The sequence below is a fragment of the Medicago sativa genome, chromosome 8 (assembly GCF_051527215.1).
Source record: "Medicago sativa cultivar Bolivia chromosome 8, Bolivia_mono, whole genome shotgun sequence".
NCBI lineage: Eukaryota > Viridiplantae > Streptophyta > Magnoliopsida > Fabales > Fabaceae > Medicago > Medicago sativa.
Window position 1 is genome coordinate 30,142,815 of NC_140756.1, and position 13,639 is coordinate 30,156,453.

Below are 13,639 nucleotides of genomic sequence, written 5' to 3' on the forward strand. Positions count from 1 at the left end.
AGAGTTTGATAATATATTAGGATATGATAAATTAATCTTGCCGATTTTTATTTTATGTTAACACATTTATCACTTCCATGTGAAAAACTTGTTTGTTTTCTTCAAAGAGTCTTACATGAAAACTTACAACACCAATTGTGGTGAAAGAAAAGATATTATGGGTTTAACTTCTCATTCGAATATATCGATCACAGTTCTTACTATATAAATTATATTTACACGACAAAAAAAAAACTTATTCTATTGTCTGAATGAATATTAAAACTAGAGCTTGATTAATTAAAAAGTAATGATAATTTTTTACCCCCTTTGTAATTTACTTATAAAATGTAAGTTCATACAAAAATTTCAATGAAATCATTGCATTGTAGATTTGGCATAAATGAAGTCTATTGTAAATCATAAGGATTAAAATTCATAAATAAATATTTCATGCTTCTAAAAATAATCAATAGAACCCTATCTCATCAAGATGAGCCACTTACTTCTTACCTTAGATTTTTTTTTTTGGTTATTAATAGGAGTTAGTAATGATTTTCTAGACACTGAAGCATCATAATTTTTTATTGCATCATAATTTTAGAGTTGCTTTAATGGCTTTCAAAACTATATTACTTTTACTTACCTTTCTAATCCAAATGACAAGTGCTGATATTTACGAATACGAAATTGTATATACTAGCACTTGTCATTTTGATTATAAAGGTAATAAAAGAAACATAGCTTGGAAAGCCATTAAAGCAACTCTAAAATTATGATGGAAACTAATAAAAAATTACGATGGAAACTAATAAAAAATTACGATGCTTCGGTGTCTACAAAAGCATTACTAACTCCTACGTATTTATAACCAAAAAAATAAAATTCTAAGGTAAGAAGTAAGTGGCTCATGTGTTTTTCTCCTTCAAAGTGGTTAAATGAGTAGTTCACACACAAATATGGTGTGCTACTTAGTCACGTAGATAGGGGATTCAATGTTTTTAACTTTTAGAATTATCATAGTTCTTTAGTTATTTTTTCTTTTAATTTTATCATTTATTTAAACAACTAAATGTATAAATTTGTCATTTTTTCCCAATCAAATAACTAATTTATATATTTATCACATGTATAATTATTATTATTATTATTATTATTATTATTATTATTATTATATAATAGTAAAGATATAATTATTACAAAGGCTATTGGTTTGGTGATGGCAAATGGAAAAGAAGCTCATGAGATGAAATTTAGAGCTAAAGCTTTGAGTGATAATGGAAAGAAAGCTATACTTGTTGGACGGTCTTCTCATGCCAATTTGATACAAATAATTGAGGAGCTTAAGTCACTCAAATATCAAAAGCTCCATATGGTAATTAATTAGGCCAATTTAAATATTCTTGCTTGCTTTTAAAAACAATATTATATACAAGTTAATAAAGTGCGACAACTGTACAATTAATAAGCTAACAGTTGCACTTTTGACTTAATCACAACTATAACAGTTTGGAGTTTGGACAATTTTAAGTAAAAGGTGGTTTATGGTATTTAATTTTAAAAAAATGATACATAAAATAAAAACTATTACCTTTTTCACCTTATAAGTTTCTTACGCGCCATATTTTTTCCCAAAATACCCCTTGTTTCAAATGTTAGAGTCATTAGGACTATGAGACATCCACTCTCTAATTTTAAGTACTTAAATGGATCTCACATGGACACAACATTAATTCGTAATTTGTTACTTTATGAATTTTCAAACATACACGAAGTCATGTTTTCAATTAATTATTGGCTATAACTTGATATTTTAGTTTAAAATTATAATTTTAAAATTATAATGCTGATTGGTGATAATTCAAAATTGAAATGAAATCTAGCTTGTTTGTTTGTTAATCTCAATCCATAATATTTCGAGTTGTGATTGCAATTTTGTCACTAGGATTTAGTGTTCTATAACTTCACACATAATGCTTGGATGTGAAGCTCAAATTATTCATCTCCAAACTTGCATTCAATATGATATGGATGTGCAGGTCCATGTTACTGCAATTTTGCATATAGTCATGAATACTTGTAACATATTTCAAGAACACACCCAAACTCTTCCATTTGGTTAGGGAATACAAGCCTTAATTGCACTTTTCCAAATATGCACTCCATCCTTGAAGACGGTATTCGCGAGCTGCTGCAGCCGGATTTGCTGCTTTGATGATACCACGTCCGACTATGATAATGTCACTACCCCTATCATGGATAACCTGAAAAAGAAAAACATTGGTGAATTGTCAAGAGATAGCCGACCCAAGTTAGTGGGATAAGGTTGTTGTTGTGGTGAATTGTCAAGATAAGTAGCACAAGAGTGTGTGAAGCAACAAAAAGGAATATAAATAAGAGGAAAGAAATACTGCATTAAGGCATTTTCAATACTGAATATTAAAGGGGTGGGTGGAGAATTTCATCTCTACCACAACCTAGTTACTGCATGCCACATAAATCAACTTCAAAGAAATAAGAATGCAATGAGTTTGGAAAGAAATTGTATAAGTTGCAAATATGCAAGTTAAGTAAAGAAGGGGGAAAAATCCAAATCCTAGTAGGATAAGGGTTGGTTATTATTGTTTTGAGCTTACACCTGAGATGCTAGCTCAGTAGTAAGAGCTTAGCCATGTAACCTCAAGGTAAATGGTTCAAATCTCATCGATTGTAACATGGTTGCCACTTTAATTAATAAAAATCTCCCCCTTCCCCAAAAATTGGCTTGCCAAGTGAATCAAAGCCGCAATACATTTTCAATAATTTCTTTTCTTTTCTTTTCAACTGAAATGATAATATTTAGGTAATAGCCCCATAATATTTTTTATTTTAATGAAAAATGTTAGAAGTTAGTTGCTAGATTAATATTTTACTCATTTGTCCGGGTTTTAACCCAGGACCTTCATAGAGTAGACCCAAATGTTAAAAGTAAAGTGCTTCATAGATGTTGGATAGATGTTAGATATAAAGATTTTGGAGAGCTCGGAATGAATATGTTATCTGTCCAAGAGTGTACTCAATTGATAAAGCTACACTACTGATCCCCTTTTATTGATGGTTCATTTTTTTATTTAGAAAATGAATGGCTCATAAAAAGATGTGCTACTGCTTCATATAAAACCATATATGATCCTTCACATATGAGCATAGACTTTTGGAGACAGTTGGTAATTAGCAATGCTTACAGGAGTTGCAATACTTACAGAATATGGAGTATTATATTGCTGCCCCAAACCATCACCACCGATCGCCATTTGAACTCCAGGAGTTGCATGAATGAAACAAGGCTTTATCAGTGCCCTAGACCACGACGCTGGATTGACCGAGATGAAGCCAATAACAAAGTCAGAATGATCCTCAGCAATTTTCACTGCTGCAGCAGTGTAATCTCCCTTGGCAAGGTTACCGGCTGAACTCATTTCAGCAAGTAGCAACAAACCCTTTCCACGAGGCAAACCCTAAGTATTATTCATCATTTTACATGTTAGACTAGAATTTTTTGTATAACTACAGTTAAGATAATATTATGATCATAATTCTTCTATGGACCTTTAATTTCAGTCCATCCACAATTCCAGGACCAGAGATAATGTGAGCATTTACTATATCAGCCCAATCCAATATATGAAAGATCCCTCTGCAGACAACATAAAAGAAGGATATCATGATGAATGCAGAAACAGATGAAAGGAAACTAATAAACAATACAAAAATTTCCAGCAATGCATTACCCTTCATACTGCATGGCCGAGGTATTACCGATGTCGGCAAACTTACGATCCTCAAATATTAAGAAGTTGTGTTTTTCTGCAATCTTCAACATAAATATCAAAAGTTAATAACAAAGTACTCCAGAAATGTATGAAAGTCCTCAAAAATTGGTTAAATGTTGCTTATATAAACACGTTACACTCTTTTTGTAGGTTAAAATCATGACATGAGCATTCTACTTTCAATAAATGCTAGCAAATGTACTGAAGTGTGAAGATGTCAACAGTATCAGTATGCAATACTCAGGGAAAAAATAACTTCTTTAAGAACTATACCGCGCGAAGCTTAGAACCGAAATCTGGAGTAAAATCTGGAAAAATATCCACATGAGTTTTCAGCAAGCATATCTCACGCCCAACCTGATAAACAAGAAAATACAAAATTAATTTAAGTAATTTATTCATCATGACCAAACTTCAACCTTCGATGATATTTAAGAGAACATGACTCTTTCAATTTCCAATCCATATTTCAAATTAAGAACACTCTTAAATTTTAACTGTAAATAAGATATCAAACAATATGCCATCGCTGTAATAAAAAATTTCTCACCTTGTCGGCAATTTCAAGCAATTCAGCAGCAGTTCCAACATCCGCAGCCAAACAGAGATTACTTTCCTTCTCAGCCATTATCTCAAACAACCTCTTTCCCATTGGATTTTTGGACAACTTAGCCCTCTCCAAATATGACAATGCCTTCTTCAACTTAGTTGTATTTTCCAAAGCAGCAACCTTCTGATTTTCCTCTAAGAATCTCATAACAACCCTAACCATCTCCTCATCAAGCCTTCCTTTTTCTTTCAAAATTTTCACCATTTCAGTCAATTTAAGAATTGCATGCAACTTGATTCCATTACTCTCCAGATTCTCTCTTCCACCTTGTTCTCTATCAATCAAAACAACAGCATCACTGACCTTCAACCCTATGTTACGCAACGGCGCAGCAGTTTCCAAAACCGATGTTCCACTAGTAACTAAATCCTCAATTACCAAACAACTTTGGCCATGCTTAAAATCCCCTTCAATGGCTTTAGAAGTGCCATAGTCTTTGATTTCCTTGCGGCGCATAACCATAGGGATGTTGTGAGTGACAGATACACAAGTGGCAATAGGTAGGGCAGTATAAGGGACACCGCAGACAAGGTCGAATTTAGTGTTGGAGACAGAGGAAATCATAGTTTGAGAAATTTGTCGGAGGACAGAAGGGTAAGATATAATAAGGCGTAGGTCTATGTAAATTGGTGAGGAGATGCCGGATTTAAGCTTGAAGTTTCCAAATTTGACAGCTGAGATATCATGGAGTTTAAGAACTAAAGACTCCATTGATGTGCCTTTCTCAGTGAGCTTTAAGGATTATCTAAAACCTTCAGAACAATCAGTGTCATTCAGTGGGTAAAATCATCAATAAAAACAAAGCATACAATACAAGCAATGTTGTGAAATAGCAAACATAGTTGAATTTTAAAAAACCGCTATTGTTCTGCGATACGATACATGATTTAGCATAAAGTGTTGTCAAATAGTAGCTAACTAGCTATAGCACTTGCATACAAGTACATGAGAGCTTATACTTATTCACTAATTACAACTACTAGTCCAGATTTAATCATAAAATTCCTGATTCCTCACATCATAAAGGGATGACACAACCTTACTAAAAGTACTCTGCTTCCACTTCTCATGCACTTGGGCACATGGAATCTAAGCCACTTGATTCAATTATGCCTATAAACTAGGTTGTTAGAGAAGTTGTTCTTAGAATTTTGATTGGGCTCTTTATAAGTGAGGACTGCCTCCACTTATAAACAGGTTGTCGGGTCATATCTCATCTCATCCAATGTGGGACTCTTAACACACCCCCTCTAACACATAGGACTGGATATTCGTAGCATGACCTGAGTGACCCGATAGCTTTGACATGAAAGCAGTGACTCGATGAACAAAGAGCCATTTGAGTAGCTGAATGTATGAGATGCTGTCACTAATACCATAGTCCTTAAATGTATCGAAATTGCAAACATGTCTATCATGGCTCTTTTGTTAGTATTAGTAATTTTATGGACTAAATTGACCAACAAAAAACACATTCGAGGACAAAATTGACAACCTAAAAACATATCTGAGGACCAAAATGACTAATAAAACAGACACTTGAGGATGTGTTTACAGTTTTGATACATTCAGGAACCAATGTGACAGCGAGTTACACTTTGAGGGACCAAAATGGTGGTTTACCCGTAATATAGTTAAATTGTTTTTGCATAAGCTATAAACCATTTTCATAAACTATCATGGAGAAGGTATGAAAATAAGTTTTTTTCGTACGTTCTCTCAAACAATCTCACAAGTGCTTATGCTAGATTGCTAGTAGATAAACTCAAATAAGGCAATCCAAACGTTCTCCCCGTAACTAACTTTTAACTAATTGATTTAACAAAGAGTTTGTTTGGTAAGACACATATTTGAGCTTATAGCTTATAAGTCTGTATGACTAAAAAAGACATGTTTGGTAATCGTCATTTTTTCACATACTAATAACTTAATTTTATGAACTTAGAGCGTTTTTTATAAGCTAATTCAAATAGATTATAGCTTATCATCTCAGTTTTATACCCCGGCGGCAATCTTAATTGAAAAAAAATAAATATTAATTAAAAATACCTCTTTTTTACGTCATTTCATACTTATATAAGCTATTTCAAACGCAATATTTTACCAGACAGTGCAAATTCAATCATATAACTTATCCGCTATAAGCTACAATATAAATAAAAGAGTAAAATGCATGCAGCAAGAGAGAAAGAAGATGTTATAAAAATTGAAATGTGAGTGAATGCAACGAACGATGAGAGTTTGAGTTTGAGTTTGCACCTTGTTATTGCCGCTGCTGCATAAGTTTGTACCTTTTAAGTATACGATGGCGAGTGTTGTTATTGCCGCTGCTGCTGCATAAGTTTGAAGGAATCCAAATACACTCCCATTATCTTCCACTTTAACGCAGTTTTCAGTTATGGCGAGTCTTTTTATAATGTTTAATATTATTATATTATTAGATTGTTTTTTTCTATTTTTTTTTTTTTTTTTGAGAGGAGATTGTTTTTTCTATTGTTGTCAATTGTTTCTATTTTTGTAATTGATAATTTAAATTATAGTATAAAATAATTTAAATGGAAGGTAAAAATAAAAGAAAAAGTTCAACTCAAAAATGAGCATTCTCATCATACAGGGCCGGCCTAAGGGCCAAGCCACCAAAGCAAGGGTTTTATGCCTCAAGATTTTGGGTTAAAAAAAGGCCTCAAAATAAGTCAATTTGCCTATAAATATATATTATCACATACTAATAATCAATATTTATCTAGTCTAGTTGGTCAATTTTAAGGCCTCAAATCCTTTTGTTTATAAGTTCAAATCTTGGATTTAACAAAACTTGATTTATTATACTTTTAATAAGCATTGTGTTATTTTTTTAACTCCAAAAGACCTCTTTTATAAAATTTGTTTTAGGCCTCTTGACATGTTGGGCCGGCCCTGTCATCATATATTGATATAAATACTTATATGTATGAATGAAGATAGGTATAGTATCTATTGGTAAATACAATTGAAAATCGGATACAATGTTACATTTTTGTGCATTTAAATAACACAACTCTAAATAAATTAAATATGTATTCAAAATTTCTCACTACACACAAATAAAAGTAAGTTTTTTCCCAAATATATTAACTAGGATGTTACCAAAAAAAAAAAATATTAACTAGGAAAAGATGGTGGGGAGTTCTATTTTTGGGTACATAGTTTGATATTGATTATGTGTTCTTCCTAAATACGTACCATGTCATATACAGTTATACAATTCTGAACCAGAACATTAATATTTGTTTTCTGTTACACAACTTGTTGTTGTGTTTTAGGATTCAAATGTTTTTCAAAAATCAAATTTGTTAGAACAACAAATTCTTACCTGTCTCTCCTTACCCTAAATCATGTGATTTGTTGCCACTCCTAAAATCACAACACATTTACCTAAAATTTCCCTTTCTTCATTACAATTTTCCTAAAATTTTCACGTTGAATTCTTGTCAAAATATTTTTTTACAAAGACCCTTCTGAAAACATTTCAAGATTTTTCAATTTACTCACAACATTATTAATTGGTCACAATATCTTTGAATTGGCCTTTATTTTGCATACCCTTTTGGCTTGTTTCAAGGAACAAGTTTCCATTTGAGTCTTTTTGATGCCAAAATATAAAAGGAGATAGGTATGTCATGTCTTAATTTATGTTATAAGAATTTCTATTCAAAAAATATAATGTTTCATTATTGCAACATTTTGTTTTATATGTGGTTTGTGCTACATGATTACAATTTTGATATGTGCAATGTCTTGTATCTACATGCAGAAAAGCAACTCAAACATGGCTGGTTGTGAATTCTAGGATCATTTCTTTATTTTGGTTTCAAATATTAAAGGCTAGAAATGTCCTCAAGGCATGAAAGTCCTGGTAGGAAAGATGTATCAGGTTAGAACATTTCATCATTTACACCCCCCAGAATAATAGAATGATTAATCTTGTACAAAAATAAAAATAGATTTATTCATATAATACAATCTTTTCATCAACCTTTTCCTTTCACCTGTTTTTGTGAAAAAAATACTGTATGAAAAAAAAAATTCATAATATAATGAAAAATTTAGTAGAGGACCAAACTTGCTCAACTAGGTAACTTAGTGATGTACAATGTAGTGTATGGATTCTCTGCAGCGTTGCGACATGCTGTAAAGCCTTTAGATCCGGAGAAAAAAATGATCTCCGAATCTAATGGCTCTGCACCGTGCTGCTCTAAAAAGTAAAAACTTATATCTTGGTTAATTTATTATCCTCTTGAAAGGAAACTTAACCACATAAGCCTTTTTATAAATTATTAGGTACACACAAAAGGCTATCAAATTTGATGCATCAAGCTGGAAACAGGTTTTGTGCCGATTGCGGAACTCCAGAGCCAAAATGGGTGTAAGTGTTGGTCCGATTTTCGTTGAATCGAACTTGTTAGGATATTTCACTGTTTTTTTTTATTCTAAATAACATTATCAGTAGCCAACCTCTATATCATTATTAGTTCATGTTATTCACACTTGTTCTTATTCATTTCATTGTTTATTGAAAATCAGATCTTCAAGTCTTGGAGTATTTATTTGCATCAAGTGTTCTGGCATACATAGAAGTTTAGGAGTCCACATATCAAAGGTATGTTACTGATTAAGCATTACATGTTTATCGAAATATGAGTTCATCACTCGACATTGATTGTTAGTATTTGTGAAAATGTTTATCCGACATCACATGAGATATTGGTCAAATAAAATGCTTGCATATAGATTGAAAAAGAATGTCATGAGTTCAGATCTCTAGTACTCAAAGGAATTCCATGTAGAAGGAGATACATGCCATCTTAAATTACTGTCAATGAGAAATAAGCAATGTCATAAATTAAACTTTGGTAGCTTAGAACTAAACTAAAAGTGAGTCTGCATACATCAAATTCTTAACATCTTTTTAGGGTTTGTTTGGATTTCTTATTTAAACTTTTTTACTGGCATAGTCCCTTGTGACTTGTGAGACTGTCTGAGAACTTATTTTCATAAGTCCTCTAGGATATCTGACGAAAACTGCTTATAGTTTATGTAAAATTTAAAATAGTTCGACTTTATTTTATCTTTTGTTATAAAAAAAGTTTATACATAAGCACTTATATGATAGACGTTTATAGCTTATAGTGTAAATGCTCAATCAAGTTGTTAATCCAAACAGTACCTTGATCAAAATCAGTACTTAAATACTGCTACATGAGCACCACATGTTTGACTATTACAGATTGCATCATTGAAGCTAGATCAATGGTCAGATGAACAAGTTGATGCATTAGAGAAGTTGGGTGGAAATACATTGTTAAATAAAAAATATGAAGCTTGCTTACCAAGTAATATAAAAAAACCAAAACCACATACCTCAATTGAAGAGCGCTCTGAATATATCAGGTAACTAAAAGTAAACAGAATTCTATTTGTATGTTTTGTGCGGAGGAATCGCACCATTGTTATTAAGAAATGTCCTAATGATTTTTCAGGAAAAAATACGAGGAACTGCAGTTTATGATGGATAGTGATGAGAATTCATCATGTCCATTTGTACCATCTCAAGGAAGAAGTGTATCATTAGGTCCGAGTAGTTCATGTTACACTTATCATATTGACAACAAAAAATACGACAAAGCGCTGACAAGACATCATATCGGACATGCATTCCGAAAGAGCTGGACAAGAAAAGATTCTGAGCACAAGTGTTCAAAGAAGAGTACCTCATTGGTAATGTTTCATTTAATAAATGACAATTATATCAGCAAAATTTTCATATAAACTAAAGTACTCCTTTTTGAATCAATTGATGCAACAAATATGCTATATAGTATTATGCATGACCTAATGGAATATATTCTTTTATGATAAACTTATTGAAATGTTGTCTTTCTTTTTTCTTTTTTCTTTTTGAATACTCAGTTTTGTTACTATTTACTGTTATAGGCAGGTATGGTTGAATTTGTTGGATTGATTAAGGTTAAAGTTATGAAAGGCACTCACCTAGCAATTAGAGATGTAGTGACCAGTGACCCTTATGTCATCCTTTCTTTGGGACACCAAGTGAGTATTCTTATCTCTTAACTACTTGAAAAATATGAATAAAGTAGAGGAAATGAAAAAGGTATAGTGTAACACTTTTAATATTTGTTCTTGCAGTCGGTAAAAACACGCGTTATAAGGAATAATTTGAATCCAGTTTGGAATGAAAGTCTAATGCTATCAATTCCAGAGAACATTCCTCCCCTTAAAGTGGTAAGTTCGGTTGTTTTTCAGTTTATGGTAATCTCTAAATCCGTGTTGAGATCCAAAATAGAAATCAAAATGGCATACTTTTTGCATGGTTTTAATTATGTGACCAAGTCTTTATATATTTTTTTTTTTTATTTCTCCCTTCTTTTTCATGTCCAATGCTCCTTTGCTTTGGATTGTTTTTCCAATGCTCTTTCATTTTCTCTTTATATCTTTGTGTAATTCATATTATAGAAGGAAAAAAATAGCTAGATATTTCTTCTTACTAATTTTTGTTCTTGTACTTCATGTAACTGTCTTTGCATTTACATTTACATCATAAATCACTGCCATTTATCTCTATTGTTGATTGCTTGATACATTTTAAAAGGAAATCATGTTTAATTAAATTTATTGTGTTTGGTCTCATGTGCAGCTAGTATATGATAAGGATACATTTTCAACTGATGATTTTATGGGCGAAGCTGAAATAGACATTCAACCACTAGTTTTAGCTGCAATTGCATACGAGAAATCTACGGCCAACGAGTCCATGCATCTAGAGAAATTTGTAGCAAGCAAGGACAACAGTCTTGTTAGAGATGGTGTCATATCTCTTGATGATGGGAAGATCAAACAAGAAATCTCAGTGAGACTACAGAATGTTGAGAGAGGTGTTCTTGAGATTGAGCTTGAGTGTGTTCCTCTAATTCAATAGCTTGGATAGAAAGTTAAGGGCCAGGAAGACTTTTATTAACATTTAGTTTTGGAGCATATGTCTCAGAAATATTAATCTGCTTTTAGATTTTTCTGTCTCTTCCCCTCTTGTATATTCTATGATGTGACTTGAGAGAATTGTTCCTCTATTAAAGGTTCTTTTCCTGGGCTCTGAGTTACCTTGGTTTCCCAATTATACTTTCAAACATTTTCTTATGAAATAATTGAACATAACAATTTGGCGAGTTGATATTAAAAATGTATAAAAATAAGTTAGTAGAATTAAAAATACGCCTCTTTGGGATGTAGAACACGGAGATACTTTGATGTGGAACAAGAGCAGAAATGGGGTTTTTAGTATTTGGTCAGCATAACTCCTAGTGGAAGGAAATCGATTAAAGTTGTGGAAAATGAAAATAAGGCAGAAGGTGAAGCTTTTTCTTTGGCGACTTGTACTAGTCTTTGCCCATTCTGCAACTTTTTTGATGAATCTGAATGACAAGCTTTTGTGGGTTGCAATCTCACAGAAGCAATGTGGATCGAGATGAGGCTTTGGGGGAAAGTGGAAGATATGAAACAGGAGGTTCAAGACTTAAAAGAGCTGTTCTTCAAGCTGCTAGAGAGCTTGGATCTGGTACAGGGCAATGAATTCACGATGGTATTGTGGTGTACATGCTACAGTTGAAATGAAAAAGTTTGGGTGAATAGCGAGAAACCGATGCAGGTATCAATCTGACTAGCCCGAGAATACTACCATGAATGGCTGGGTGTGCGCAAGAGTGACATGACTGACCGTGCAGGTAAGCATCACGTCATACAAGATCTGCTGTGATGAGGTGGGTTAAGCCGATTGAGAGAGAGTTAAACTAGGAAAATTCGAAATAGGAATCTGTTTGAGAAATGATAGAGGATAAATTGTTGGAGTTAAGACTTTGTTTAAGTCCACAATTTTATCACCTAAAGAGGCTGAGATGTATGGTCTTTTGGAGGCTATTATTTGGTTGCAAGAGCTAGGTGTCCAACGGATTACTAACGAGATGGATTGCAAGTCAGCAGTCGATGGCATCAACGGAAATCTACAAAACACAATTGAAGAATGCACACTTAAAGCATATATAATGTAAAAGACAAGACAACATAACATTAAAACGTTCACAAGTAATTTCAAAGTTATCATCCATGTAACAACTTATTCAAAATAACATTTCTACTTAAAGTTCCAATTCTGTTCACCAAGTGAAACTATCTTGGATATTTTACAAACTCCAATATAACTTAATGCAGTTGAATCAAAGTTGGAATTCTCTATAATGTCTAGAATAGTAAACAATCCGGATTTCTCAAATAATGCAATGTTTAGAAGAATCTTTATTCATTAACAACAGTTCAAATGTGAACTTCAAATTCAATAAATTAACATCAGTGATATAAAGGATTAACAAACAATAGTTCTGAGAGACATACAGAGGTCCAAGTGAAGCATCCTTTAGGATTACTATAACATAGGTACTAAATGAGAGCATTAAAGCAAAATGATGTGGATGTGCATTCATACATTTTTCTTATTCTGTGCATTATACAAGTAAAACATGCCAGTAACGGTAGTACTTTTGTGTATATAAATACAATGAAGATAAATACAAGAACTGTTAATGTATTGTTAACATATTCATTAATTAATTTCCAAAATGTGTAAGTATTCAGCCGCTTGAGTGATTATGTCTTGCTTATCATATACCAAAGTGGAATGATGGAAACGTAATAACATCAAGGTTCGATTCGTGAGATTAAGGGTTTGATCTTGCTTTTGAGTTGACAAATCTAAATTCCGCTTTAGAATCGAAGTTGCTTGCGCCTCAAACTCATCAAGATCAATATCATTATAGATCTGATCATCACATAGGACACCCATAGTTACATTGGCAATTTCAGGTTCTTTCTTTGATTCATTCTTGGAAAGTGTCCAGAAAGATGAAAGTTCAGTCTTCTTTTGCGGCTTCTGAGGTCATCTGGTCGATACATGTTGGATTAGCTGAATGCCTGCTCTGTCCTGTATGGAAACGACTCACTGTCTTTCCTGATGAATTACCACTTTCACCAATACTGGCTGCCATAGCAGTAGAACACTTTGGCCCTCCACTATTCGGCGTTTGACTGAGCAACAAACGCCTGCAACGGAGCTCATTCTAATTATGCAGGTTTAACATGAAGTTATTAACTAGTATTTAGGTTAGAGTTCCAGGTCACTCCAAGCTAACACAAA

At 32.7% G+C, this 13,639-nt stretch overlaps 2 protein-coding genes across 6 annotated transcripts; one reads left to right on the forward strand and one right to left on the reverse strand.

Moving 5' to 3' along the window:
- Positions 1-1,846: 1,846 nt before the first annotated feature.
- Positions 1,847-6,801, reverse strand: LOC146898277 (uridine 5'-monophosphate synthase-like). Of its 4 annotated transcripts, none has more exons than XM_085733687.1 (7): positions 6,693-6,801; positions 4,342-5,146; positions 4,065-4,148; positions 3,750-3,832; positions 3,568-3,655; positions 3,222-3,476; positions 1,847-2,243 (listed from the first exon to the last, which is right to left on the reverse strand). In XM_085733687.1, exons 2-7 carry the CDS (start codon positions 5,110-5,112, stop codon positions 2,115-2,117), a joined length of 1,410 nt encoding a protein of 469 aa, XP_085589813.1. In that variant the 5' UTR covers positions 5,113-5,146; positions 6,693-6,801; the 3' UTR covers positions 1,847-2,114. The 4 variants fall into 4 exon arrangements, with proteins under 4 accessions (XP_085589813.1, XP_085589811.1, XP_085589812.1 ...); XM_085733685.1 differs by having other exon boundaries at positions 4,342-5,153; XM_085733686.1 differs by having other exon boundaries at positions 6,661-6,801.
- Positions 6,802-7,629: 828 nt separating this feature from the next.
- On the forward strand, positions 7,630-11,555 carry LOC146898278 (putative ADP-ribosylation factor GTPase-activating protein AGD11). 2 transcript variants are annotated; one of them, XM_085733689.1, is made up of 9 exons: positions 7,630-8,053; positions 8,195-8,314; positions 8,722-8,806; positions 8,965-9,040; positions 9,668-9,831; positions 9,921-10,158; positions 10,375-10,491; positions 10,588-10,683; positions 11,096-11,555. In XM_085733689.1, exons 2-9 carry the CDS (start codon positions 8,272-8,274, stop codon positions 11,375-11,377), a joined length of 1,101 nt encoding a protein of 366 aa, XP_085589815.1. In that variant the 5' UTR covers positions 7,630-8,053; positions 8,195-8,271; the 3' UTR covers positions 11,378-11,555. The 2 variants fall into 2 exon arrangements, with proteins under 2 accessions (XP_085589815.1, XP_085589816.1); XM_085733690.1 differs by having other exon boundaries at positions 7,927-8,053; positions 8,195-8,296.
- Positions 11,556-13,639: the final 2,084 nt, after the last annotated feature.

What these genes read in the sequence shown, in the direction of transcription:
- LOC146898277 (XM_085733687.1), bottom strand. Translation starts at nt 5,112, where the DNA reads ATGGAGTCTTTAGTTCTTAAACTCCATGATATCTCAGCTGTCAAATTT. An exon ending in TCGGCCATGCAGTATGAAGG is followed by an intron (nt 3,656 to 3,749) that starts GTAATGCATTGC and finishes TGTTGTCTGCAG; the next exon opens with AGGGATCTTTCATATATTGG. An exon ending in TGGATGGACTGAAATTAAAG is followed by an intron (nt 3,477 to 3,567) that starts GTCCATAGAAGA and finishes AATAATACTTAG; the next exon opens with GGTTTGCCTCGTGGAAAGGG.
- LOC146898278 (XM_085733689.1), top strand. Translation starts at nt 8,272, where the DNA reads ATGTCCTCAAGGCATGAAAGTCCTGGTAGGAAAGATGTATCAG. An exon ending in TAGGAGTCCACATATCAAAG is followed by an intron (nt 9,041 to 9,667) that starts GTATGTTACTGA and finishes TGACTATTACAG; the next exon opens with ATTGCATCATTGAAGCTAGA. An exon ending in GAGCGCTCTGAATATATCAG is followed by an intron (nt 9,832 to 9,920) that starts GTAACTAAAAGT and finishes ATGATTTTTCAG; the next exon opens with GAAAAAATACGAGGAACTGC.